Source organism: Bos indicus, chromosome 12 (genome assembly GCF_029378745.1).
Source record: "Bos indicus isolate NIAB-ARS_2022 breed Sahiwal x Tharparkar chromosome 12, NIAB-ARS_B.indTharparkar_mat_pri_1.0, whole genome shotgun sequence".
NCBI classification, from domain to species: Eukaryota; Metazoa; Chordata; class Mammalia; order Artiodactyla; family Bovidae; genus Bos; species Bos indicus.
In genome coordinates this window covers 11,521,011-11,549,001 of record NC_091771.1, presented here as the reverse complement: position 1 = coordinate 11,549,001, position 27,991 = coordinate 11,521,011, and the positions used below count along the sequence as shown (strand labels likewise).

General features: G+C 47.2%; 1 protein-coding gene across 1 annotated transcript; it reads right to left on the bottom strand.

Moving 5' to 3' along the window:
• Nucleotides 1–4,327: 4,327 nt before the first annotated feature.
• Nucleotides 4,328–19,710, bottom strand: RGCC (regulator of cell cycle). Its single transcript, XM_070800009.1, has 5 exons — nt 19,382–19,710; nt 18,548–18,733; nt 9,084–9,191; nt 6,407–6,469; nt 4,328–4,701 (listed from the first exon to the last, which is right to left on the bottom strand). Exons 1-5 carry the CDS (start codon nt 19,428–19,430, stop codon nt 4,694–4,696), a joined length of 414 nt encoding a protein of 137 aa, XP_070656110.1. The 5' UTR covers nt 19,431–19,710; the 3' UTR covers nt 4,328–4,693.
• Nucleotides 19,711–27,991: the final 8,281 nt, after the last annotated feature.

Below are 27,991 nucleotides of genomic sequence, written 5' to 3'. Positions count from 1 at the left end.
TATCTGAAAATGCACGGAATTCAGGCTATAACTACATAATTATAGCCAATATAATTATGCAGAGAGCAAAGATGAAGGACTTACACTTTCTGATTTAAAAACTTAGTATAATGCTATAGTTATCAAGACTGTGTGGAACAGGAAATAAAGATAGACATAGCAATTCCTGGAACAGAACTGAGAGTCCAGAAACAAACCCATACACGTAGAATCAGCTGATTTTTAACAAGAGTATCAACACAATTCAAGGGGGAAAACATATTCTTTTCAGTAAATAATGACATGACAACTGGATGTCTACATGCGAAAGAGTGGAGTTGGATACCTCCCTCACATCACATACAAAATTAAACCAAAGCTGACCAAATACCTAAATGTAAGATTTGTATAATCTTATGGAACTCTTAAAAGAAAATATATGAATAACTGTCATCTTTAATTAGGCAATGGTTAGATATGACACCAAAAGTGGACTTTTGACAAGTGACAAAAGAAGAAACAGATAAAATGGACTTCATCAAAATTTAGTGCTTCAGGAAACTCTACCCAATGCTCTGTGGTGACCTAAATGGGAAGGAAATCCAAAAAAGAGGGGATAGATATATGTATACAAATGGCTGGTTCACTTTGCTGTACAGTAGAAACTAACACGACATTGTAAAGCAACTGTACTCCAATAAAAATTAAAATAAATAAAAGCAGTGGAATAAAATTAGTGCTTCAAAGGACACTAATAAGGTGAAAAGACAACATGCAAAATAGAAGAATTTATTTTCAAATCATATGTCTGATAAAGGACTTGTATACAGAATACATAGAAAAGTCCTACAGCTCAACAATAAGAAAGAATACTGTTGAGAGTCCCTTGGATTTCAAGGAAATCAAACCAGTCAATCCTAAAAGAAATCAGTCCTGAATATTCATTGGAAGGACTGGAGTTGAAGCTGAAGCTTTGCTCACCTGATGGGAAGAGCCAACTCATTAGAAAAGACCCTGATGCTGGGAAAGGTTGAAGGCAGGAGGAGAAGGGGACGACAGAGGATGAGATGGTTGGATGGCATCACCGACTCAGTGGACATGAGTTTGAACAAGCTCCGGGAGCTGGCGATGGACAGGGAAGCCTGGCGTGCTGCAGTCCATGGGGTCACAAAGAGTCGGACACAACTGAGCGACTGAACAACAACAACATTTAAAAATGGGCGAAGGCTGTAAACAGACATTCCTCCAAAGAAGAAATACAAATGGCCAATAAAAACATAAATAGATGTTCAAGATCGTTAGTCATCAGGGAAATGCAAATGAAAACCACAAAAAGATACTTTACACCCACTCGGCTGGCTACATTCAAAAAGATGAACAACAGCAAGGGTTGCCAAGGGTGTAGAGAAGTTGCAGCCCGCAAGCGTTGGTGGTGGGAATGTAAAACGGTGCAGCAGCTGAGCAAAGGTCCTAATTGCTCAAAAAGTTAAGCAGAGGGTTATCTTACTGCTACTGCTAAGTCGCTTCAGTCGTGTCCGACTCTGTGCGACCCCAGAGATGGCAGCCCACCAGGCTCCCCTGTCCCTGGGATTCTCCAGGCATGAACACTGGAGTGGGTTGCCATTTCCTTCTCCAGTGCATGAAAGTGAAAAGTGAAAGTGAAGTCGCTCAGTCGTGTCCGACTCCTATCAACCCCATGGACTGCAGCCCACCAGGCTCCTCCGTCCATGGGATTTTCCAGGCAAGAGTACTGGAGTGGGGTGCCATTGCCTTCTCCAAGGGTTATCTTATGGCCTAGCAATTGTGATCCTAGTTATATACCCAAAATAAATTAAAACATGTATCCACACAAAAGCTTATACGTGAATATTCATAAGAGCAATATTCACTAGCCAAAAAGTACAAATAACCCAAATGTCCCTCAACTAATAAATGGATAAACAAATATGGTATGTCCATATGGTGGACTATTAGTCAGTCATAAAAAGGAATGAAGTACTGATTCACATACAACACGGATGAACCTTGAAAACAATTTGCAGAGGGAAGAACCCAGAAACAAAACACTGTATGTTTATGATTCCATTTGTATGAAATATCCGGAATAGACGAATCCGCAGAGACAGAGGGTGAGACAGTGACGGCTGCACAACTCTGTGAACGTAGGTACTAAAATCCACTGAAGTGGGATTTCTCTGGTGCTCCAGCGGTTAGGACTCTGCAGGTTCACTGCTGAGGGTATGGGTTCAATTCCTGGTCTGGAAACTAAGATCCTTCAAGCCAGAAAGCATGGCTAAAAAATTTAAACCTACTGAATTGTACTTTAAAAGGATGAATGTTCAGGTATATAAATTATATCTCAATAAAGAAATAAAGAACCCGGATGGGAGGGGAGTCTGGGGGAGAGTGGATACATGTGTATGTATGACTGAGTTCCTTTGCTGTCCACCTGAAACTATCACAATGTTGTTAATCAGCTCTGCTGCTGCTGCTGCCAAGTCGCTTCAGTTGTGTCTGACTCTGTGACCCCGTAGACGGCGGCCCACCAGGCTCCCCCGTCCCTGGGATTCTCTAGGCAAGAACACTGGAGTGGGTTGCCATTTCCTTCTCCAATGCGTGAAAGTGAAAAGTGAAAGTGAAGTCGCTCAGTCGTGTCCGACTCTTTGTGACCCCATGGTCTGCAGCCTACCACGCTCCTCCATCCATGGGATTTTCCAGGCAAGAGTACTGGAGTGGGGTGCCATTGCCTTCTCCATAATCAGCTATACTCCGGTATAAAATAAAATTTTCTAAAAAATGAAAAGTTAAAAAAAAAAAGAATTAAAGAAAATATTTGGGTTCAACCCAAAAGGTTTCCCAGAAATTTGGGGAAAAGAAAAGTTTTAAAGAAAAGGCAATTTAGTTTGCCAATGCCCTAAAACACAGACCACATTAGTAGTTATCTTTTGAAAGTGTCAATAAAGTCATAAGGCCTTATGGATTTCTGTAAAAGTAGAAGTACTTATGTTTTGGATTTGTGTTCTACAGGAACATAAGGACTGGAGTTTTTACATAACTTGATTCTGCATGTCAAAGCAATGCCTGGTTATTTCAAATGTTTTAAGGATAGAAAAGCATAGACAAGAAAACTATGGACTTGCCTGTTTTCATGGCTCACCCCATCCTCCATAAAAGGCAGGTAGGGGGCGGGAGGTGGGGCTGTTGGCTTCTACAAACAAGCCTACTGCATGGGAGACCTTGCATCTGGAACCCCAGCTCCACTGGGACCCCTCCAGCTCCCGGCTCCTGGACATTAGCACCCAGGCCAGCACATCAAATTTGCCTCAGCACACAGGTCTTATGAGAGCACCACCATTTACAAGTCCTCCAGCTGCCCCAACCTGCCCTGGATTCTTCGTGCACCTAATATTTCCTTTAATTGAAGGAAAGCACCCATGGCAACCAAACAGGTGCTAAGAAATGGGGAGAACAGAGAAGAGAAACCCAACTTCCATCAAAACCACAGTCCTCAAAGGATGGAGGGCAGAGACAGGGAGTTTGGGCTGGACATACATGCACTGCTATATTTAAAACAGGACCACAGGTCCTCCTGTGTAGCACAGGGAGCTCTGTTCAATGTTATGTGGCGGCTTGGATGGCAGGGGAGTTTGGAGGAGAATGGATACATGTATATGTATGGCTGAGTCTCTTGGCTGCTCACCTGAAACTCTCACAACATTGTTAATTGGCTATCAGATCAGATCAGATCAGATCAGTCGCTCAGTTGTGTCCGACTCTTTTCGACCCCATGAATCGCAGCACGCCAGGCCTCCCTGTCCATCACCAACTCCCAGAGTTCACTCAGACTCACGTCCATCAAGTCAGTGATGCCATCCAGCCATCTCATCCTCTGTCGTCCCCTTCTCCTCTTGCCCCCAATCCCTCCCAGCATCAGAGTCTTTTCCAATGAGTCAACTCTTCGCATGAGGTGGCCAAAGTACTGGAGTTTCAGCTTTAGCATCATTCCTTCCAAAGAAATCCCAGGGCTGATCTCCTTCAGAATGGACTGGTTGTTAATTGGCTATACCCCAGTACAAAATAAAAAGCTTTAAAAAAAAAAAAAAACCCACAATCCTCAAATTAAAATTTCCCACCAACCATATGCCAGAATTTCCCTTCAGAGTGCAGAATGAGCTTCAAAGTAACACTTTCTCTCACTAATCATCCCACTGACTAGTGCAACGTGGCAGCACCCAGAGTCCCCATTAGAAGTCAAGAGGTATGTTATTTCCACTTGAACACCACCTGGATGGAAACATACTGAAAGAAACCAAGAGGGGGAAAAAAGGAAGGCTTCCAAAAGACAGACTCCAGTTCAAACTTTATTTGCATACAAAAATATATTATAATGGGGAAAGCATATTACTGTTTCCAACTATATATAATTAATTACAAATATTTTCATAAAAGCATTTTAAATTACAGAGAAGCTATGTTTTAAGAGGAAATACAACATTAGCATGAGTCATCTGCTCTAATACGCTGCAAGCAGGTAAACAAAGTCAGTCTCTAACCTGCCCAGAGATGAGCCCAAAGGTGTTTTTAGGACGAGCCTGGTGGTGGGTGAGCAACATCTCTGCCCCCTCCAGCAGCATATTCTGTAGCTGATTTCATCAGGTCCTCTGAGCTTTCTGAAACTTCTCCCTTAGGATGGAAGGACCCAAAACTTCTTGTTTCACATGCCTGTCAATAGGAGACAGAGACGGTGATCCACTCGCAAAAGCTGACAATTCCTATGCTTAACCATGTGCTTCCCAGGCGGCACAAGTGGGAAAGAACCCGCCTGCCAATGCAGGAGACCAAGAGATACAGGTTCGATTCCTGGGTCGGGAAGGTCTCCTGGAGGAGGGCATGGCAACCCATGCCAGTATTCTTGCCTGGAGAATCCCATGGACAAAGGAGCCTGGTGGGCTACGGTCCGTAAGATCGAAAAGAGTTAGACACGACTGAAGCGACTTAGCTCACATGCTTAACCGGAGCACACCTCCCAGACAGGCATCCAAGCACCAAACTTAATGGCAGGCTTCCCCTGTAATGTACGTCTGAAGAACTGGTATGACTGGGCAGCCTGCTGCAATTTTCATGACGCCAACAAGCACGTTCCACGGGTCTAACACAAAATGTGTTGCAATTACAATCATCTCTGTCAAAACAGACCTTGGTCTTCTGATGGAGGATGGTATGGGTGATAACGTCTTCTAGTACACAGAAATTGCAGAAGAACTTTCCACCTAATAGTAGGTAGGTCTGTCTGAAACCTTGTTTAAGAACAGAATTCTTTTTAAGTAACCAGCTTTGGATCTATTTTTTCAGATCCTATCCAGCTATTTAGCATAGCACAGCATAAGATATGGAAAACTGACTCTTTCATTGTAAAATGGAAGGGGCTAAGATGAAATTCTCCAGGGCTGCTCTGTGACTGAACAAGGCCCCCCAAGGGTAAGTTGTGGAAAGTGTCATCCAGGAAACTCCAGCTGACCCTTCTGGCACTTGTGAGCCTGTTCTTTGGAAGTGGAATGTGTGGATTGATTCTCGGGGATCCTTTCTTCCAGGCACCCCCATGGCAATTATGATCTGATACCTTCAGTTCTCAAAAATTTTGGTCACAGAGAATGGGGTGCCATTAGCGTAACTGACAAATGGGAAACGGGGTGCCAAATACCTGATCCAGGTCTTTCAGTAACTGGTGTAGGTCTTTGGTTATAAGATCTCCCCAAGCCAATTTTCTCTTTGGGAACCCAACCCTCTGGAAGTCAGATCAAACCCCTGGCTCTAACTTGTGAAGTTTTCTCCGACCCCTGAGATTGAACCCTCTGGTTTGTCAGTATAATGCTGTTCAGTCGTGAGGTTGTGTCTGACTCTTTGAGACCCCATGGACTGTAGCCCACCAGGCTCCTTTTCCTCCACTCTCTCCCTTAGTTTGCTCAAATTAATGTCCACTGTGTCAGTAATGCTATCTAACTATCTCACTCTCTTCTCCTTTTGCCTTCAATCTTTCCCAGCATCAGGGGCTTTTCCGATGAGTCAGCTCTATTAATCAGTATAATACTCGGTGGTCAATAAGCTGATTTCTTTTCTGAAAAAGCCTGGCAGGCCACCATGCTGGGAAGGCTCCAACCTCACTCTAACTATTACTTTACTCTCCACTTCTCAAACAAAATGCCATTGTTTGTTGGGGGTCAAGTTCTCACTGGTTGCAAAGGCAGTCAACTTCAATGCCAGCTTATCCTCAGGATTTCTTTCTGAGCCACTAGGGTCCTGTTTCTGAACCTAAAAACACCTTATGATATAACTTCCTGCCACAGACAAGCTGGTAAACATCACTGCACTTTATCAGAGGTGCTGGTTGGTTTTGTTTTGTTTTTTAAACTACCAGGCATGTACTCACTTGCTAAGGTTCTGTTCAGATCAGCAATAAAGTCTTCTAGCTCTTTCGTATCTCCAAGTTTGGCTGAAAAACAAAGAGTTCAGGTTCAGTTTCTATATTCAAGACAGCTGATGAATCTGATTTTTCCAGAATTATATGACCCTCATCTCTCTGTCTTCTGAGATTTTATTAAATAGTGTCCTGTACAAACCCTAAGTGGTTGCTCCAAAGTTTACTTACAAGCAACTCAGAAGCTTTTTCTGAAGATTAGCCTAAATGTTTCTTTCTGAGTTTTGTAGTTCATCATCCCCCCATCCACCACCCATATCCCAGCAGCCTGGAAGAAGTATCTCTCTTCGCTACTTTAAAAGCTGGGAGGTGGAGGCTTCCCTGCAGTCCAGTGGTTAACAGTCCGCCTCCCACTGCAGGGGACAAGTGGATCCCTGGTCCACAAAGATCCCACATGCCGCGGAGCAAAGAAGCCTGTGTGCCACAGCCACTGAGCCTGGGCTCTGGTGCCTATGAACCAGAACTACTGAGCCCGCGTCCCTAGAGCCCCTGCTCCACAACAGGAGAAGCCCCTACAACGAGAAGCCCCTGCACCACGACTGGAGAGTGAGCCCCTGCTCACCACGCCGAGAGAAAGCCTGTGCGCAGCAGCGAAGACCCAGCACAGCCAGAAATAAATAAAATCGAGAAGCAAACAAACAAGTTGGAAGGTACAGTGAGACAGGGACAGGGAAGGAAGATTGACAGTTTTAACTCTCTGATTGTGTAGAATTTGAGTTAGCAGCCAAAATATTCGGGAAGCAATGCAGTGTGTGGAATGCACACCCAAAGTCCCTACTTCCTGCTCAACTTCTCTGACGCAGTCTTGTTCACACTATCACTCCAGGGCAATACTTCAGCCCACGTGGTGCCCCCAGGATGGAATTCACTAAGCGCTACTGTTCCTTGTCAAAAGGGTACAGGGAAGGCGACAGGGGGCTCCTGGGTCTGGGCAGCCTTGTGCCATGCAGGTGCCAACACAGGGTAACAAGGCCCCACCGTGATCTTGTTCCATCCACATCCTAAGACTTGTCCTTCTTTCTGCGTGTCTTGCTTTCTCCTCTAGAGCTCATTGTTCATGCCTTCTCTGGATGCACGTCTTTATTAATCAGACCCCTCAGTAGCACATGCTCGGGCTTAGTCGCCTCCGATTCTTTGCGATCCCACGGACTGAGCCCACCAGACTCCTACAGCCAAAGGACTTCCCAGGCAAGAATACTGGGGTGGGTTGCCATTTCCTGATTCAGGGAATTTTCCTGACCCAGGGATCAAACCCACATCTCTTGTGTCTCCTGCCTTGGCAGGCGGATTCTTTACCACCTAGGAAGCTGGCTACAAATAACTCACTGTTTTTAGCTTTTAAAGTCAATTTGCCACTAGGGCTTTTTTCCCCCTCTTTAATTTCTACCTCTAGAGGATCAGGTAGCAAATCTGGGCTTGTTTTAAGCCACTTTCTAGACTGTTCTGTCTCTCTCAATTCAACAGATCCATTACAGACGGAGGGCTGGACAATGGCGGAATTCCCAGGGGCTGCTGGCTTTGCTATGTGGGGAGGAGAACTTTAAAAGGTCTCTTTTGAAAAAGGGTGAAATTCTGCCTTCCTGCCTGAGTGAGAAAATGATGAAATCTTCATATTTCTTTTTAACTATGCTCCATTTTTATTGCATTCTGCAACTATTTTCAGTGAGTGTAACATTTCTTAAGGGGAAAAAAAACTCCTTTTGTTTTCAAAGGGCACTTGCCCAATAGAACATTCAGCTCTCTGGCTGGAGACAATTTACTTAGCTCCAAAATATAAGAAACTGTTCATGCATCTTTAAAAACTTTTTTGTCTATTAATATCGCAGTAGAGGCAGGCTGAAGCTGCTATTTTGAATTATGTTAGATCATCACTTGTTTCATAATGATGACCCCATTTAATTGCTAAATTGGTCATCTGAGAGCATTCTTTAAAGAGTTAATGCAATTAAAAAAAAAAAAGAACTCAACTTTCTGCAAATCCTAACTGCTGAGTTTTACATTCTAGAACCAGCCAGTCTAGGAGAGCACTATCATTTAGCACCGAATTGATAACAACACACAAGAGAAAACAACGTCTGCAGTCTGCACATTTTCTTTCTCCCACGGTTTCTCTACATCGTTTCCTGAATAAAAAAGTGCAAGTGTTAGTGGCTCAGTTGTGTCCGACTCCTTGCAACCCCATGGACTGCAGCCCACCAGGCTCGCCTGTCCATGGGATTCTCCAGGCAAGAATTCTGGAGTGGGGAGCCATTCCCTTGTCTAGAGGATCTTCCTGACCCCGGGGACTGAAACGGGATCTTCCTGCATTTCGGGTGGATTCTGTAACATCTGAGCCACCCATCCCCTGCCACCCACCAGTTACCTGATTTCACTTTCATGCTGATCAAAATTCTGAGAAATAACAAAATCTACTCTACACTGTACTGTACAAAGACACTGCTGCTGCTGCTGCTAAGTCACTTCAGTCGTGTCCGACTCTGTGCGACCCCAGGTATGAAGATACTAGTCTTCTCTATTTGTTTTGCACATTTGGGAAAGACTGGTTAGGGGTAAGGCAGAAGAGAGAAGAGGCTGAGGAGTAGAGGGAATAAAGAAGCCAAAAAACTCACATTCCAACTAGTAGACTTACCTTTCCGAGCAGGAGCAGAAGAACAGAGCAGAGCTGGAGTGCTGTCTGTTGGAGAATTCAATTTTTCATCACTGAAGCTGAAGCTGTTCCTATAAAGCGATTCAGCACCTTTCAGGAAAGAAAACATAACTCATTAGAAATGGTTTATCAGTCTCCTAGTCTATTGATAACCAACAGTGTTTCTCCAAAGGGAGCAAAGTTATAAAAAAAAAAAAATTTGATTTCCAGATTTTATATTTGTTGTTGTTTAGTTGCTAAGTCATGTCCGACTCTTTGTGATCCCATGGACTGCAGCATGCCAGGCTTTCCTGTTCCTCATTATCTCCTGAAGTTTGCCCAAGTTCACGCCCATTTTATATTTATGCTCCTAAATTTGAGACAGGAGAGTATGCCTGTGTATGTGTGAGTGTGTGTCTCCAATCAGGCACACCAAAGGTCCTTGCTTCCCTAAAAAAAGAAGGGTCAACAGGACCATCATGACCAGACCAGCCTCCTTTGCAACACACGGGTGCCCACTGCCCAGGTGTCTGACAGCTAAGCCAACGTTTGGCCGATGGAGGCCAGGGGCGGGGGGCGGGGGTGGCTTGGGATGTGAGACATAAGGAACCATCTTTCCTGAAAAATGTCCCTTCAGCCCTCTGAACCCCCTAAAATACAAAGTTAAGGTTGGATCCCACTACTTAATAATCCTCCCTGTCTGCTCACCAGAGAGTCTTTGGCATGGTCTTTCCTGAGCTCCTGTATTCTGGGGATAAGCTAGAAGGTCAAAGACAAAGATTTCTTCTCCTGGAGGCTGTGGATTACAAACACGTTGGGTGACTGGGTGGCTCCATTGTCCTGCTCCTGAAAACAAGAGCGAGGCAAGGTACCAGAAGCAAAGCTGAGCTGAGCATCTAGGAAATCATCTCAGCTACCAAGTATTTGGGAGCCCTGGAACAAGACAATGTCTCTGGGCCCTTGCTTGTGTGTGTGTGTGTGCTTGATCACTCAGTCGAGTCCAACTCTTTGCGACCCCATGGGCTGTAGCCTCCTCTGTTCATGGGATTCTTCAGGCAAGAATACTGGAGTGGGTTGCCATTTCCTTTTGGGGGTGGGGGGTGGGTTTGCTTACAGAATGGACTTGAAGGATGACTCAGTCCACCTTCCCATTATACAGATGGGCCTTTGCTTACCCATCTGTAAAATGGGAAGGTGGACTGAATGATCCTTAAAGTCCCTTCCAGCTCTGAAGTTCTGAGATCCTATTTCTGAGTCCTGCCAAGGGAAAGGAAACCAACCCCAACCAGCCCAGTCCTATGGTGGTGACACAGAAAGGGCGCTCGCTGCTGGCTGAGCTGTACCAACTCAAAGACTCAGAGGCAGAGCCGGCGGTGGAAGCAGGATGTGGCCTCTGAGGTCACAGATGAACAGCCTTCCTGGTTAAAACAAAACACAAAGCCTGGCACGAGGGTAGCACAGACGTGCTCTGGGAAGGCTGCTCAGGTGCAAGAGGGCAGCTGAACCAAAATGGCCAGGCCAGGCTCCCTGTCCTCCTCGGGATGCACCTGGTTTCATCCAATCGCCTCCAGCTCAGGAGGAGGCAAAACCATCTTTCTTTGCTCCTCTTAACTCAAAAGGAACAGGACTCAGTGACAAGAGACAACCAGAATAAAAGACAGCTTTCAGAAACAGAAGGTTCTGGCCCGAAGAGAATTCCTCTTCATCCCTAAAGAAGGCACCTCACGGGTCCCCCATGGCCCCGAGGAGGTGGTCCCAGGCCATCTTGTCTTCCTGGCCAACACACCCATCACGTTCAGTTTTCCAAACACATACAACCCTCGCGGTTGATCCTTCCTTCTTAGGTCCAGTCCAGGCCACCTAAAAGGACCACAAGCCTTTTTCAGGGCTTTGATGACGAACACCTACTGAGATCTGAAACTCTGAATGTTAGGCTTACATTTCCGCAAAAATGTATTTCCCAGAATAGTGGTCCTTTGAGAAGAACTGCATGGTCCCTGGACCCTGAGACACACTGAGCCCCTTGGAGGGTCCTCTGATGAAACTCCGACGTGCCTGAGATGTCTTGTGATAAACAAGCCGGCTTAGCCCTATTTGGCGGTTTCACGTGCCCACGGGACACTGTTTTGGTGGCACCTCTGTTATTATCTCCTGGGACACTTGTACTCGGTGAACTCAAAGTGGGAAGCCCTCGCGCTGGCTTGTCAGCTGAGCCCCACTCTGGAGCGATGCGGGTTTTCTCAAGTGAAGGCCTTTCCCCCCGACACACGGAAGAGCAGTCATGCTCACTGCAGACCCACCACGTCATCTTACCACCTGTCACCTCATAAGAGGCAAGGGAATCGCCATAAATAGAACCCAAGAGACTTGTGGGGAAAAGGCGAAACGAGCCTGAGGGGCAGGAAAACCACAGACAGCCCAGGGCGGGCAGGCCTCGAGCCCGGACCCGGGAGCCAGGAGGAAGGCATGCAGGTCTCTGCCACAGTGCCTTTGGCTGCAAAGGGCCCCGCGAGCATCGCCCTGTTCCCGGGCCCCGCAGGCGACACCCTGGCCTCCACCTCTCAGGGGCGGTTGGTCCCGCCACAGTCACCACCCTGCCTCCCCGGCATTCCTGCACCCGGGCCCTGGTTCTGGGCCTCACTTCTGTCCTGCCCCAACTCCCCAGAAATTTTACATCGACGTATACTTACCCCTTGGGGACAGGGAAACACACACACACACACACACACAATTTGTTTGCTTCACACACCAAGTAGACCAAGTGCTATTGAGTTTGGGAGAAAGTAATGAACTAGACATGGAGATGGTCCCCGCAAAATGGTAGGGAACAGGAATCCGGTGGGGATTCACGACTCCTCAGGTAACTCGGTTGCTTTAGGGGACCCTGCAGAGTCACACTGTACCAGGACATCACCACAGCTCACGGCTCACCCTTTAGAGCCTGGGGCTTAAATTCCTTTTTGTATTAAATTCCTTTAATTATTTTATTAAGTAATTATTTAATTACTAAATTTTTAATTAATATTAATTAATAATATTTATTATTATAATTAATTGATATTAATTAATATTTTAATTATTAAATATTTATATTATATATTGTAATTTATATTATATAATATTAATACTATTTATTATTATAATTAATTGATGTTAATTAATGTTTTGATTATTAAATATTTAATAATTATTTAAAATATTAAATAATTAGTAAATTATTTTATTAAATTCCTTTAATTATTAAATTCCTTAAATTCCTTTAAGTATTTTCCTCAACCTCAGGAAATGTATATAGACAAGCTGACTGCTCCTTGACTGGCAGATTCAGCTGCAAACTACTGAGCCAACCTTTCAAATAATCAGGAATTGCCTCTAACTGATAATGAGCTCAGGCTACTCTCACAATGAGACGGAGCGGGGGGGGCGGAAATCCTAGTTGCTGTCCCCCTAGAGCTGTGGCACCGAGGCCGTGTGATGCTGTGCGAGTCACTTCATCTCGGAGCTTCAGTTTCTTTTAAGAAAGGGGGATAAGAAACCCAGGCACTCCGTGTGCTGCCTATGGTTTTCAGGCTTTATTTTTTCAACAAACTGGAGGAAGGCATGCTCAGAAGAAAGGCCACCACAGGGAATAATAAGACTCCAGATTCTGGGGCCAACCTTCTTCCTCTTCTTTAGAGAGTAGCAAAACTCTTAAGAAAAAAATTTATCTTCAGAGGCGCCTTAGAACAAACCTCCCAAGAACAATCCCACCAACACAGAAGTAATCCAACCTCTCTCAACCCTTTATCCAATAAAGTTTCATTCCACAGTGAATAAGATTGCATGCTAGGTGTAAATTAAAAGGGAAGCAAAGCTTGCCTTCCTGTTCTTTTCACTCCCCTAGAACTCGATTTCTTGCAAAATAACAGCCAGTTAGTCTGACAAGTGACAGCAATGTGTTGCTGGCTGATAGCATAGTAATGTACTATTGCCCGCCCAGTATCAGTCACTGCCATTAATAAGGGCTCAAGGGACATATAGCAGTGATGATCTGGGGACCCCTGGCAGGTGGCAAGGCTAGATATTGCAAGGCCTTACAACATCTACCGCCATCAGCTCCGCAGTCCCATCAGAAATGTCCTTGGCAAGTCGAACTGGCACCCTGAAGCCAGGAACCTCAAATTCAGGGAGCAAGTTTGCTAAGACATCATCAAAAGAAATGTGAGCATATTAAATATTCGAACATCTTAACCATAGGAGCGCCCACAAAGCTTGGAAAACCTGGCTATAAAAACAAAGACTTGTTTAAAAGGTAGACGTGTTGTTTTCATTTGGGGGTGGGGAGAAAGGTAATTTGGGGGTTGGCACCAGCGTGTGTTACTCCAGAGGGAAGGGAAACCACAGACAGTAACCGTGGCCCGGAGCTCCTGTAAATATAGAACAATCCCACATGTTTCAGGCAAGCAAACCATAGTAATTAACTGAGAAAAAGAAAGCCTTGGACCTGTTTCCCTTTCGCCACAGGGAATGGTTTGTGCGGGGTGGGGGAGGGGGTCAGCTCTCCCACTCAACATCTACATCCCAACAGCTACACTGATATAATAAGAAAGCGTTTCTCAATCTCGCCACTATTATTCCAGCTTCTCTTCTGGGGCTGCTCGGTCCCTCTATATGCCTTCAGGTGTCCACCAGTGATGGGGCTTCCCTGGTGGCTCAGCGGTGAAGATTATGCTTGCAACGCAGGAGCCTCTGGAGACCTAGGTTCCGATCCCTGGGTCGGGAAGATCCCCTGGAGGAGGGCACAGCAACTCACTCCAGTATTCTTGCCTGGAGAATCCTACAGACAGAGGAGCCTGGCGAGCCACAGTCCATAAGGTCACAAAGAGTCAGCCACGACTGAAGCGACTTAGCACACACATGCATACACGTCTACCAGTGACACTTGTTCACACCAGGACACCCTGAGGGCTCCAAACCCCTCATTCCCTCTCGGCTTGAACAAGTTCAAGTCCTGGCCTCAGTGGCTCTTACGTCAGATCAGCTAGTAGGCTACCTGTCACGTGTGCCCCCCAGGTCCTCTCTCCCAGGGTCAAGCTAGAACAGTCAAGGCAAAGAAATACAGACGATCTAGGTCTTGCACAAGCTGCTGCTGCTGCTAAGTCCCTTCAGTCGTGTCCAACTCTGTGCGACCCCATAGACGGCAGCCCACCAGGCTCCCCCATCCCTGGGACTCTCCAGGCAAGAACACTGGAGTGGGTTGCCACTTCCTTCTCCAAAGCATGAAAGTGAAAAGTGGAAGGAAAGTCGCTCAGTCGTGTCCGACTCTTCTCGACCCCATGGACTGCAGCCCACCAGGCTCCTCCGCCCATGGGATTTTCCAGGCAAGAGTCCTGGAGTGGGGTGCCATCGCCTTCTCTGTTGCACAAGCTAGAGAAGCCAGTTCCTCATTCCCTCCAATGGCCCAAGAGAATCATAAAAGCCCCAGCATGCAGAGTAGACCTTGGACCTTTTCTGTTAAGAAGCAAAAAACTTCCCCCCTCAAAGGAAAAAGGAACCTCCAATCCATCAAAGATGTGAGTTCACATCACCTTTTAAAGTGCCAGTTAATATTGGAAACTTCCTGTAAAATCAATCTGTGGAATCATAAATTAACACTTTGGTTAAAATTTAGTATATGATGAGTTAAAATGTTATTGAACACATTTGAGAAGTCACGATGTATACATACAGTGCTGAAAATACTGAAAGAACAACAGGGTTTTCGAGCTAAGTTCAAATCAAAGATGTTCACCATGCCTGCAGCATGTCTGAGGATCAGGCTTGAACTTCACTGCCCCGGCTCCTAACCGAGCTGCCTTCCACTGCTAAAGCTGAAACTGCTCTCACGAAAATGCCTGGTGTTGACTGTTGGAACCAAAATCTAGAAGAAAAGTACAATTCTCATCAAGCCCGATTTGAATCGCTCCTAACGTGAAGTTGCCTCGCCACTGTTACAGTGGTCCTCTTCAAGTCTTAGGAGGATTCCCTGTAAGTAGAAACAGGAAGACATATTTCCTTATTAAACATCCGCTCTTCTCTCCAATGGATGTAACTTGCTTCTCTGGTTAAAAGAAGGAATGTCTAGTTTTTCTCCTTTGGATGCTAGCAACCAATTTTTTAATTGAAATGTAGTTGATTTACAATATTGTATTAGTTTCAAGTGTACAGCAAAATGATTCAGATACACATATATACTCTTTTTTTATTCTTTTCCATTATAGGTTATTACAAGATATGGAATATAGTTCCCTGTGCTACACAATAAATCCTGCTGTTTCTCTGTTTCATATATGGTAGTATGTATCTGTTAGTCCCATACTCCTAATTTATCCTTCTCCCTGCTCCCCCCGCCCTCAGTAACCTTGTTTCCTATGTCCGTAAGAGTCTGTTTCTGTTCTGTATATAAGTTCTTTGGTATTATACTTTTAGATCCCACATATATGTGATATCATAGAACATTTGTCTTTCCCTCTAAATTTTTTTAAGAGAAAAAGAAAGGTTCTTCAAAAAAGCAGGAATGCAGTGGGTACGTCTTCAGAGTGATGGAGTTGTAAAATGCAGAGCGAAAAACCAAAGTCCCAAAGGTTCAGAGCTTCGTGGGAGCTTCATAATAACATGTTCATGCAAAACATTGGCCCAAATGTATCTGGCCTATGTGACACACCATGGCATGTGCATTTTATTGTTCTCTTAAAAACATCAAACAGGGCAAATATTTTCTTTCTAATCCTGAGCTTATGGATGTTTCTAGTGAGTGAAAGTCGCTCAGTCATGTCGACTCTTTGCGACTCCATGGACTATACAGTCCATGGAACTCTCCAGGCCAGAATTCTGGAGTGGGTAGCATTTTCATTCTCCAAGGGATCTTCCCAACCCAGGGATCGAACCCAGGTCTCCCACATTGCAGGCGGATTCTTTACCAGCTGAGCCACAAGGGAAGCCCAAGAATACTGGAGTGGGCGGCTAACAGCATCATTAAATAGAATCCTTTCCATTTCACAGCTAGAGAAACTAAGGCCCACTCCTCATGCAGGGCCCCAACAGAGCTCAGCCTTGGCTCCATGGACCCGGCGAGGGGGCCACGGCCTTGAAGAGACACCTTCAAACATGACCATGATTGACAAACAGGCACGTGATCCCTGTCCAAGTCTATCCAGGAGGGCCTGGTTTCCATACCAGCCAGCCATCCACGGTGACAGACAAAACCTTAGAGACTGTCCAAGTGGTTCCACTATTTAATCAGAAAAAAAGGAGACAATAGGGCCTGCATTGCTGGACTGTGGTAGGGAACGTGGGAGATAGCACATTTAAGGCTAAGCAAAGAGCTTGCTAATCGTGGACTAATAGATAATAACAGTAATCACAGAAAAGGCTTGGCAAAAGAGAGCTGCTCTTACTTCCATCATCCTAGGGTGTCTCCTTTTTGCTGGGGAGATCCTACATTTCAGTAGGACCCACCTCTCTCAAATACTCTCTTCCACAGAAAAGCACTGAACAGATAGATGAGTATAACAAATGTCTGTGATCCACTCTTGGCGGCAATTAAGACACGTATTATGCATCCTCAAGAAATGACTATTTAGATACACAGCGCTTCTGCCAAGACTATTTCTAACCAGCCTCGTGAGGGCCAAACTACACATTTATAGGAAAGACTAATGTCATCCAAGCCTTCTTCATACCCTCCCGTTTACTTCTCTAACCACCAAACCAAGGGTTAGTTTAGCAGTTAACAACAAAGGCAGAAAACACAGTCCACACACCCTAAGAAAAACTACAGACCATTCCAAACAATCTCCCCTGAAGCTGTGAAGAATGTGTTTCGAGTGCCTTTTCTTTGAGGCCCCCCTGAAAACGGATCCCAGATCTGAAATCCTACCCAGGGGGAGTTGCAATCACCCATGAATGAGTGAGCTCAGGCCCTATTCTAGCCAAGTGCAGCTGTGGTTTAGAATGGAGCTGTTCTTTGCAAGAGAGCAACCCTGAACACACTGTGCCAGCTTTCTTTCCCACGGGGGAGAGAATTTGTACTTGATGAATGTGCCCCAGTAGAAGGAGACACATTTAAGTTTGGCTACATACATTGAGACAAATTTCAAAATTTTCTCGACTTCCCTTTGAAATTGAAAATAAGCGGTCTGGTCATTAGCAACAAAGTCCAAACATACAGAATGGAAAATTAACAGCAGATGATTCCATTCCCTTTCACCTCAAAAGCTGCAATTAGATCTAACCCTTGGGCAGGGCTGCCAAGGCAAGTCAAGCTGGAACTCTTAAGTTTCTGACTCCAGGCCTGAACTGGATGGCCAGTGCTCTTTATTCCTTTTCAGGAGGACAGCTCATGTGTAAGTCCAAGACTGTATCTTTGCCTGTAACAAGGAGAAGCTTCAGATGGCAAAAGAAGGGAATCACAAGGAAAGCTCATTGTTTTTACTTCCAGAGTAAAGGGCAGCAAAGGGAGTGACATTTTGGCAAGTAACCCATCTAGGGAATGAAACCTCAAGAATTATCCAGTAGTGTTCAAAATTCACTTTGAAAAATAGTAAGTCATGCGGGTTGGGAAAAACGACAGTCACAGAAGATTGAAAAGTCACCCAGTTTGCTGTTTGATCCTACAGGACATTTGAGGTCCTGGAAAAAGTGGCCTTTCTTTATAACAAGGTGATTTAGGGCAGCCTGGGGGGTGGTCTCCACCATGAAACAGTAAGCAGGAAGCAGCTCTGCGTCCATCTGCTCTCTACCGGCACCCACCCACCCACCCACGCCGCCGCCCCCGCCCCAGCCCTCTCCCACCCTATCCCCTCTTCCTCCCCACCCCCAGCCCCAGACTGGGTACCGGGGTGGGGCCGGGAGTCTGAGCCAGCAGTTCACGTCATGGACCTGCCTGAAGGATGAGGGACACTCTCTAAATACTTGGACTTGGCAGTGCTAGGATTCTTTCAAAACTTCGGACAGTGTAATACCAAGTTCGGCGGGCTCAGGGCCAGGAGAAAGTGCAAGAAGCGTTTCAAACACCCCAAGAACGGGAGCTTAAGAAACCTTTCCTGGTTTCACCAATATGTCCATCCTGCGCCCTCTCGGGGGCCCTGGACCCCACGCCTGTGGCGCTTTCTCCACATCCTCTGAAGATGCCGCTGAAAGCGGCAAGGAGCAGGGAGAGGGCGCCCTGGGGAGGCCCTCCTGGGTCCTGACACCTGCCGGCGGGCGGCGTGGAGCCCAGCCTGCCTTCCGGAGACCGCCCTGCGGGGTCTGGTCCCTGCCGGCCTTGCGGCCCCGGAGACTCCCAGAGTCCTAGAGACGGCGCTGGGCTTCGGGGCTCGCTCGGCCGGGCCCCCAGCCCGCGGTTTTCCCGATGAGCACGCGGAGCCCCGAGCCCCTGGCGCTCCCCCGCGGGCCGGGTGCCCGGAGTGCCCGGGGCGCGACAGCTTCCGCGGCGGCGCCACACTCACTCTCGGAGTCGCTGAAGCCGCTGCTGTCACTGACGCTGGCGCTGCTGCGCCGCTTCATGCGCTCCAGGTGCTCCTCGTAGCGGAAGTGGCGCTCGTGGAAGGGCGACGCGAAGTCGGCCAGCACCGCATCGAACTCGCACAGCGCGTCCGTCAGGTCCCCCGCGTCGGCAGAGTCCAAGGCCGGGGCTGCGCAGAGGCGGAGGGCGCGGGTGAGGGCGGGAGCCGGGCCACGGTCGGGTCCCGCGTCCCGCCGGCGCCCGCGGGGTGCCCGAGGGTCGCCAGACCACGTGGACTGCGCTCCGGCCGGGGTCGGGCGGGGTGGGGCAGCCCGCGATCGCCGCCGGCCGCTGGCTGTTATCGTTCAAGACTCCACCGCCCCCTGAAATGCGCGCTAGCATCGCGCCCATTTTAGAGACAAAGAAACTGAGCCTCCACCCGGGGGAGTTGCAAGTCAAAGGTCACGCCGCTAAGCCGCACGGCCGAGCTCTTTCGGGTGGTGGACGGATCCCCACGCTCGCGGCCCCGGGGGCGGCGGGAGGACTGAGTCAGGATGCGCCCGTGACGTGTCCCCCAGCCGGGCGGGGGCAGAGGGGAGGCAGGGGGAGGGATGGAGAGAGACTACGCGGGATCCTGCTTCTTTCGCCCCCAGCCCCCTGCAAGTAAGTGAAGTCGCTCAGTCGTGTCCTACTCTTTGCGACCCCGTGGACTGTAGCCTACCAGGCTTCTCTGTCCATGGGATTCTCCAGGCAAGAACACTGGAGTGGGTTACCATTTCTTTCTCCAATGCCCGGGTTTAAGGAGACCCACCCCCCACCCCCACCCCTCGCCACTCACCTGCGGCCGCGGCGGCCGCGGGGCTGCCCTGCGCGGCGGGCGGCTTCATGGGGGGCTCCGCCGGCGCGTGTCGCTGAGGGGCCGGAATCCTGCGAGGTCTGGGCGCTGGGGTCGTGCAGACGTGCGTGCTGCTCGCGCCGTCCCCTCTCCGGGCAGCGTCCCGCTCAGTCTGCTCCCTCGTCCGGCAGTGCTCCAGCCGCGCCGCTGCCGGCACCGCGCGCCCGCCCGCCCTTTCCCGGGTCTCCTCCGCCCGCGCGCCCCGAAGTCTTATAGCCGCGGGCGGGGGCGGGCTGGGGCGGGGCCGCGGGAGCCGGGCCGCCGGGTCTGTCCCCGCCGCCGCGCCTCGGATGCCTCTGTCCCCACCCCGGGCACCGGGCACCGCCCTCGCCACGCGCGCGCCGGGGAACCGCGGTGACGCCCAGTCGCCCGAGCCCGGGTTACAGCCCCAAATATTTACCCGCCGCTTCCCCCGCGCGCCCTGACGACGGGCCCCCACGGACGTGGCTTTGGCGACACCACCAGAATCCCCAAGACTTTGCGGCTGTGCCTCCCTGCCGGTGCCCTTAAGCTCCTCCAGCCTCCGTTTCCTCATCTGTGAAAGGGAAATGCCTAGCCCTCCGGCTTTGTTGCGAAGAATAAAGCAGCCAGGAGCCGTGGGAGACCCTGACCCACGTTGGAACCGCAGGGGTCCCTCCCGCGCGTTCCCTCGCCATTGCTCCCAAGGCCCGTGAGGACTTCGGGTGCACGGAGTGCTGAGGGCAAGGGGGCAGAAGTCGTAGAGTCCACGGTTTTACAGTTGTTCCCATCTCGGCGCCCGGGGCCTGACTACATACAGTCCTGGGTCTTCGTGGTAGAATTTTGTTCAGGGAAGAAATTACTACGTGGATGCAGCGCTAAGCCGGCGCCTCTCAGGGTCCACACTGAGCCACCCCGCCCAGCCGCCTGGCAGGGGACCAGTCCTGACCCTAAAAGCCCTACACGGTGCGCTGCCCCGAGGCTTTAGCCCCTTGGCACAGGTGGCTTCTTAAATGTAAAGCAACTGAGTTGTGTTTTTTGCTCAGTTGTGTCTGACTCTTTGAGACCCCCATGTAGCCTGCCAGGCTCCTTTGTCCATGGGATTTTCCAGGCAAGAATACTGGAGAGGGTGGCTATGCCCTCTTCCAGGGGATCTTCGGCATCCAGGGATCCAACCCAGGGCTCCTGCCATGTCTTCTGCATTGCAGGCAGATTCTGTATTGCTGAGCCACCAGGAAAGCCCATAGGTAACTAAAATAGAATAGAATAAGGTGAGCAATTCAGTACCCCAGTTGCTCGGGACATCTATCAGGTGCTTAAGAGCCATCCTCACTCAAAGTCCTATTGAACGGTGCTGCCAGGGTGTCTGCCGGCAAACCAGCCTCGGAGGGAAGGGAGGTGTCTTACTCCAGTTGTCAAAGGCCTCCTTGGGCAGGTCTTGGCGTGCACCCTTTTCAGGCCCACAGCAGCCTTGAGAAGTAGAATTACTGCTTCTGTTTACACGTGAGGAAACTGAGGCAAAGAGAGCTTAAATAGCATGCTAGTCACCTAGTGATGGAAAGGCAGGTCTGTCTGGTTTCAGAGCTGCTCAGGGCTTCTAGTAAAGTAGAGAATGGAGCAAACAGGAGGAAGAGGCTCCAGTTAAGGGGGCAGTTAGCCCAGGTTCTTGATGCAACGAGGCAAAGCCTACACATCCTTTTTTCTTCCTTTTGCCACTTTCGTTGCTTTTTAAAAATCTCTTTCCCTCTCTCATACTCTTTGACTTGCTGTGGTACCCACAGGGGGGTGCCCTGGGATAAAGGAGCAGTCGCCCACCTGGGAGCTGAGGCAAAGAGGGCTGCCTTACAAATGCAGCAGCCCGCTCTTTCTTTGGCTTGGCTGGGAAGCAGAGCAGTGGACATCCCAGCCCAGCTCTTGCACGACGGCTGGGAAGTCAGGTCCTCTGGGTTGAAGAAACAGTTTAGCTAATCTTCAGAGAACCTTGTTGTTATTCAGTTGCTCAGTCATGTCCACTCTTTGTGATCCCACAGACTGCAGCACACCAGGCTTCCCTGTCCTTTACTATCTCCCGGAGCTTGCTCAAACTCACGTCCCTTGAGTCGGTGATGCCATGCAACCATCTCATCCTCTGCTGCCCCCTTCTTCTGCCATCAATCTTTCCCATCATCAGGATCTTTTCCAATGAGTTGGCTCTTCACATCAGGTGGCCAAAGTACTGGAGCTTCAGCATTAGTCCTTTCGATCAATATTCAGGGTTGATTTCCTTTAGGATTGACTGGTTTGATTTCCTTTCAGTCCACGAGCCCACAGAACACTTTTTAGTGGCTATGCCAATTTACTAAGACAGTGACAATGAGGATCACCTTACCTCTACCAGGAGAAGTTGGTTGGTTGGTTGGTGTCTTCTGCACCCTACTGTAAGGGAACTCCCTCGCCCAAGCTCTGGGGAGATGGATGGGCAGGGGTCTCAACTCAAAGTGTCACCTCCTCTAGGAAGGTGTCACTTCCGTTCTGGAGAACTACTGCTCCCTCTCTTTCCTAATTATAAATGTAATAGCACTGTGTACCCACCACTGAAAATGAACACATGCTAACATTCTGTCATTTTTGCTTCAGATTTTTTGATGTGTAACTTATATACAATGAAGTATGCAAATCTTGAGTGCCCAGTTTGGTAAATTCCTGCCTATATGTGTGCTCAGTCCATGCTCGGCCCCTCAGTTGTGTCTGACTCTTTGCGACCCCATGGACTGTAGCACACCAGGCTCCTCTGTCCATGGGGTTTTCCAGGCATGAATACTGGAATGGGTTGCCATTTCCTTCTCCAGGGGATCTTCCCGATCCAGGGATCAAACCTGTGTCTCGTGCATCTCCTGCTTTGGCAAGTGGATTCAGCACCACCTGGCAAGCCCAAGAATAGTAGCCTTTCCCTTCTCCAGGGGATCTTCCCACCTCAGGGATCGAACCTAGGTTTCCTGCATTGCAGGCAGATTCTTCACCATCTGAGCCACCAGGGAACCTATGTATACCCCCATGTAATTACTATCCGGATCAAGATACAGTAGTTTGTCATCATCCCAGAAGGGTCTCTATGCCATTTTCCAGTCAATAGCTCCTCAAAAGTAACTCCTATTCAGAACAGTAACTCCTCTTCCGAATTCTGCCACCAGGAGTGACTTTTGCCAACTAAAATCGTAGTGTATGTATTATTTCATATCTGACTTCTTTTGTTTAACATTATGACCATGAGATGCGTCCATGTTGTTGCAGTATGAACCCATCCTCCTGTTGGAGATGTGAGTTGTTATGCTGTTGTTGTTGTTGCAAATGTAATGTAATGTAACAACAAGTATTCTTGCACCTGTCTACTGGTATGCAAAATCATTGTCTATGGGATATACATCTGGAAAGGGAATAACCAGAATGGCTTGAGGATCTCTAGTCACTGGCTAGTATAAATAAGCTGCTATGTACAGCTTGTACATTTCTTTTGCTGCCCATAAACACTCAATTCTCTTGGGTTGATACGTAGGAGGGAATTTCAGAATCACATGATACGTGTATGTTTTGCTTTTGAAGATACTGCCAAAGGGTTTTCTGAAGTAGTTGAATGAACTGTCAGCAATGAGAAGAATTCCAGTTGTTCCATATTTGGGTCAATACATGATTCTTGTTCATTTTAGCCATAGCAGTAACTGTGCACTAGTACCTTACTGCGGGTTCTTTTTTCTTCTTCCTGTGACTTTAATTCATACTTCCCTAGTAAGTAAGTAAATTGACCACCTTTTCATATGCTTCACACATTTCTTGGCAAGAGAAGTAGAACAATACAGGTACAGTGGAAAACTCCTTTTCCGTCCTTCCAGGTCCCATCCTCTCCCTCCCCAGAGATCAACATGACCATGAATTTGGGAAGTGCCCTCTCAGTCTATGTTTGTGCAACTAAATCGTATGTACACTAAAAAAAAATAGTATTGCTTTGTGTGGTTTTTAAATTTACATAACTAACGCTGAACATGCTTCGTTTTCATTCAACAGTTTTTACATAAGTTGATACACACAGATCTACTTTATTCACTAAGTCTGCCAAATAGAATTCTATTGGATGACTACAGAACAGTATATTTACCCACTCTCAAGTTGATGGGCACTTAGGGTTGTTTCCCGTCTTTCTCTGTCGCTCACAGTCCTTAGCTAAGCTGCTCTTACCCGTCTCTTAGTGTAAGCATGCGAGTCCACTTCTACGTTCATTGTGAGTCCTTTCCTAGAACCATACAGAAGGCAGAAGTTAAACCCTCTCTCCCTCGAGCCTTCTGGCCGGGTTTCGTTTTCTATTCCAGGGCCTCTGTGGTCGTCAGTTACCTGACCTTAGTGATGAAGGTGGTAAATGACCATATTGTTCAGGTGTGACCTTGTCTCTCACTGAGGAGGGCTGGGGAGCCTTGTCTTTCATGAGCCCTGAACCCAAATTAGCTATAAAGTCTTTGCAGTATGAGGGCTTCATTGGTGACTCAGATGGTAAAGAATCCGCCTGCAATCTGGGAGATCTGGGTTCAATCCCTGGGTTGGGAAGATCCCTTGGAGGAGGCCATAGCAACTCACTCCAGTATTCTTGCCTGGAGAATCTCCATGTACAGAGAAGCCTGGTGGGCTACAGTCCACGGGGTTGCAAAGAGTTGGACACGACTGAGCGACTAAGCATGGCAACACACTCACTTTACACTATAGTTTACATATATGTCAAGTTCCAGAGGTCATTCGGTCACACAGGTCTGCTTTGAGGAAGACTTGAGGTAGCTTATAATTCTGAAACAGGAAATCACAACTTCTTACATTTTTAAAGACCAGTTCTCTATCTTAATTGGCATCTCGTCCCCTTGCAAACTGTTAACCACTCTCTCCTGAAAGTTTTTCCTGCACATCTGTCTAACCACCTCTCCATTTCTTCTCAGAACCATTTCGTCTCTACTGCATAATTAAAGTCTGAATCCCCTACAACTCTTTCTTCTCACCTATACTCTGGCTGGGCCATCTCATCCCCTATCAAGATTGTAACTAACATTTATAAGTTTTCAAAGTTTTATCTCCAGACAAGATTTTTTTCCCCTTAAGCCTCTAAAATCCAATCAGCAAAAGACTCCTAGCATTCCTTTACGGGTGTTATATGGAAGAAACTTTTGTTTCCTAATGTCGGTTCTCCCCTTCAGACCCATGGATTCCTGAAATAAAGACTGTATTTCTCAACTGCCCTTGCAGTTGTGAGTGGTCATGTGACTTAATTCTGGACCACAGGTTCTGGGCAGATACTCTATGCAAATCTTTGAGATGTAGCCTCAAGGGAAGGGGACAGGCACTCTTGTCCTCGCTACTCCGGATGGAGACTTGAAGCTGGATTTCACACCATGAGGTGGAAGCTGTATATTGAGGATGGTGGTGAAAGGATAGAAGAATTCCAGAGCCTTATTTCCTGCCGCCCCCATACCAACCAAATCCAAGAATACCAACACCTACATGAGAGAAAAACAAAAAACAGTGTCCATCTGTGTAAGCCACTACTGTGGGGATTTCTGACCTTTATAGCTGAACTTCATCCTAACACCTAATACTTCGCACAAATCTCACCAGGAGTCCATCATCTCTGGAGGAGTAAGAGATAGGCATTTCCTTATTGCTTAAGCAGGTTTGGATTATGTTTCATTGACTATATTAGTTTTCTAGGGCTGCCATAACCAAATACCACAGACTGGGTGGTTACAACAAAAGAATTATATTATCTCACAGTTCTGGAAGCCAGAAGTGCAAAACCAAGGGGTCAGCAGGGTTGGTTCCTTCTGAAGGCTGTGAGGCAGGATCAGTCCCACGCCTCTCCCTGAGCTTCCGGAGGTTTCCTGGTCTGCAGATGCATCACTCTGATCCCTGATCCATCTTCACATGGCCTTTTCCCTGTGTGTCTTTGTCTGTGCCCCTTCTCATCTTCTTAAGGACACAGTCATATTGGATTAGGGTTCACCCTAATTCAGTATGTGTGTGTGTGCGCTCAGTCATGTAGCAACTGCAGTCCCCCATGAACTGTAGCCCACCGGGTTCCTCCATCCGTGGGATTTTCCAGGCAAGAATACTGGAGCCGCATGCCATTTCCTACTCCAGGGAATCTTCTCAACCCAGAGATCCAACCCACGTCTCTTGTGTCTCCTGCATTGGCAGGAATATTCTTTAACACTTGTGCTACCTGGGAAGCTCTGTACTACCTTGACTTATGTTGATTACATCTATGCTGCTGCTAAGTCACTTTAGTCGTGTCCGACTCTGTGCAACCCCATAGACGGCAGCCCACCAGGCTCCCCCATCCCTGGGACTCTCCAGGCAAGAACACTGGAGTGGGTTGCCACTTCCTTCTCCAAAGCATGAAAGTGAAAAATGGAAGGAAAGTCGCTCAGTCGTGTCCGACTCTTTGTGACCCCATGGTCTGCAGCCTACCAGGCTCCTCTATCCATGGGATTTTCTAGGCAAGAGTACTGGAGTGGGGTGCCATTGCCTTCTCCTGATTACATCTATAAAAAGCCTATTGCCAAACAAGGTCCCATTCACAGGTATGAGGGCTGAGGACTTCAACATATCGTTGGGGGCTAGCAGGGGGTTAAATTCAACTCACAACAGTGCTATAAGTAAAAAAATTGACCTATAATAGTGAAAATCATCTTGCAGAAGAAATTAAAGTTACACTATCTGATTTTAAGACTTCCTTTAAAGTTAAAGTTATTAAAATTGTATTATTGGCAAGGATTGCCAATACCAGAAAAAAGTTCAGAAATAAATGCACGCATATTTGGTTAATTGATTTATGAGAAAGGTGTCAATGCAATTCAACAAGGAAATAAAAATCTTTTCAACAAGTGGTGCTGGAATAACTAGATATCTGTACAGAAGAAAAATGAACAATAAAACTTACTGTACACTCTATATAAAAAGTAACTTGAGATAGATCATAGACCTAAACATAAAAGCTATATGTACAGAGCTTCTAGAAGAAAACATAAGCACGTATACTCAAGGCTTGGATATAGGGGAAGATTTTTAAACAGTATATAAATGACACTAATCATTTTTTAATTGAGAAATCAGACCATCAGAATTTTAAAATTTTGTTCATTAGATACCATTACAAAAAGAAAAAGGCAAGCCACAGACTGAAAGAAAATATTGAAATTTATACATCTCACAGGATTTGCTTTTAGAACATAGGAAGATCATCTATTAATACAAACTAAGAAGTTGGACTGTGAAGAAAGCTGAGCACCGAAGAACTGATGCTTTTGAACTGTGGTGTTGGAGAAGACTCCTGAGAGTCCCTTGGACTGCAAGGAGATCCAACCAGTCCATTCTAAAGGAGATCAGTCCTGGGTGTTCTTTGGAAGGACTGATGCTAAAGCTGAAACTCCAGTACTTTGGCCACCTCATGTGAAGAGTTGACTCATTGGAAAAGACTCTGATGCTGGGAGGGACTGGGGGCAAGAGGAGAAGGGGATGACAGAGGATGAGATGGCTGGATGGCATCACCGACTCGATGGACGTGAGTTTGAGTGAACTCCAGGATTTGGTGATGGACAGGGACGCCTGGTGTGCTGCAATTCATGGGATCAAAAGAGTTGGACACGACTGAGCAACTGAACTGAACTGAACTGAAGAAGAAGATAAACAACCTAGGGGAACAAAACATGGACAAAACATTTGAACACACATCTCACAAAAAAAGATATAGGAATGACTAAGAAACACATGAGAAGTCCAACATGGAATGACCCTGTGGTCTAGCAATTCTCATACATTTTTGTCCAAGGAAAAAATATATGTAGGAGTGAATTTTTATTCATAATAACCAAACACTGGTGACAAGCCAAATGTCCATCAACAGAATAGAAGCACAACTGAGTATGTTTACCAGAATACAGCTCAGCAAAGAAGAAGCAAACTACTGAGACACTCAACCACATGGACAAAACTTAGAGATATGGTGCTCGCCAAAGGATGCTGCAGCGGGCGGGATAACAGCCCTCAAAGACATCCAGCTCTAATCCCCGCGACCACATGGCAGAAGGGAAGGTGGGTGATGGGGGGAGGCTGTGCTTGTGTGCGGGCAGGAGGTCACTAAAAAGTCTCTGTACTTCCACGCATTTTGTTGTGAACCTAAATCATTCTTCATAACAAAGTCTACTTAAAAAAACAAAACAGTAAATGAAGTCATGGCATAGAAACAAGGGATCTTTCAAAGAAAGAAAACTACCTACCTCCATGTGATTTTTTTCAGTTATCTCAGGATAATCACAGAGAAGGCACTGGCAACCCACTCTGGTGTTCTTGCCTGGAGAATCCCAAGGACGGGGGAGCCTGGTGGGCTGCCATCTATAGGGTCGCACAAAGTCAGACATGACTGAAGTGACTTAGCAGAAGGATAATCAACATGCAATAAACTGCACAAGCTTTGAGTGAACAATCTGGTAAGTTTTGGCTTCTGTTCGCAAGGTAGGGAATGTAGCCACCACCCCCAGAGTTTTCTCCTGTCCTGTTGTCATCCCCTCCAGCCCCATTCCCAGGCAA

Excerpts from the sequence above, each read along its gene's own strand:
- RGCC (XM_070800009.1), bottom strand. The coding sequence starts at position 19,430 with ATGAAGCCGCCCGCCGCGCAGGGCAGCCCCGCGGCCGCCGCGGCCGCA. Across the intron at positions 18,734-19,381 it reads CGCGGCCGCCGCGGCCGCAG|CCCCGGCCTTGGACTCTGCC; the intron begins GTGAGTGGCGAG and ends GCCTCTGCGCAG. Across the intron at positions 6,470-9,083 it reads TTCTGCTCCTGCTCGGAAAG|CCAAACTTGGAGATACGAAA; the intron begins GTAAGTCTACTA and ends TTTGTTTTTCAG.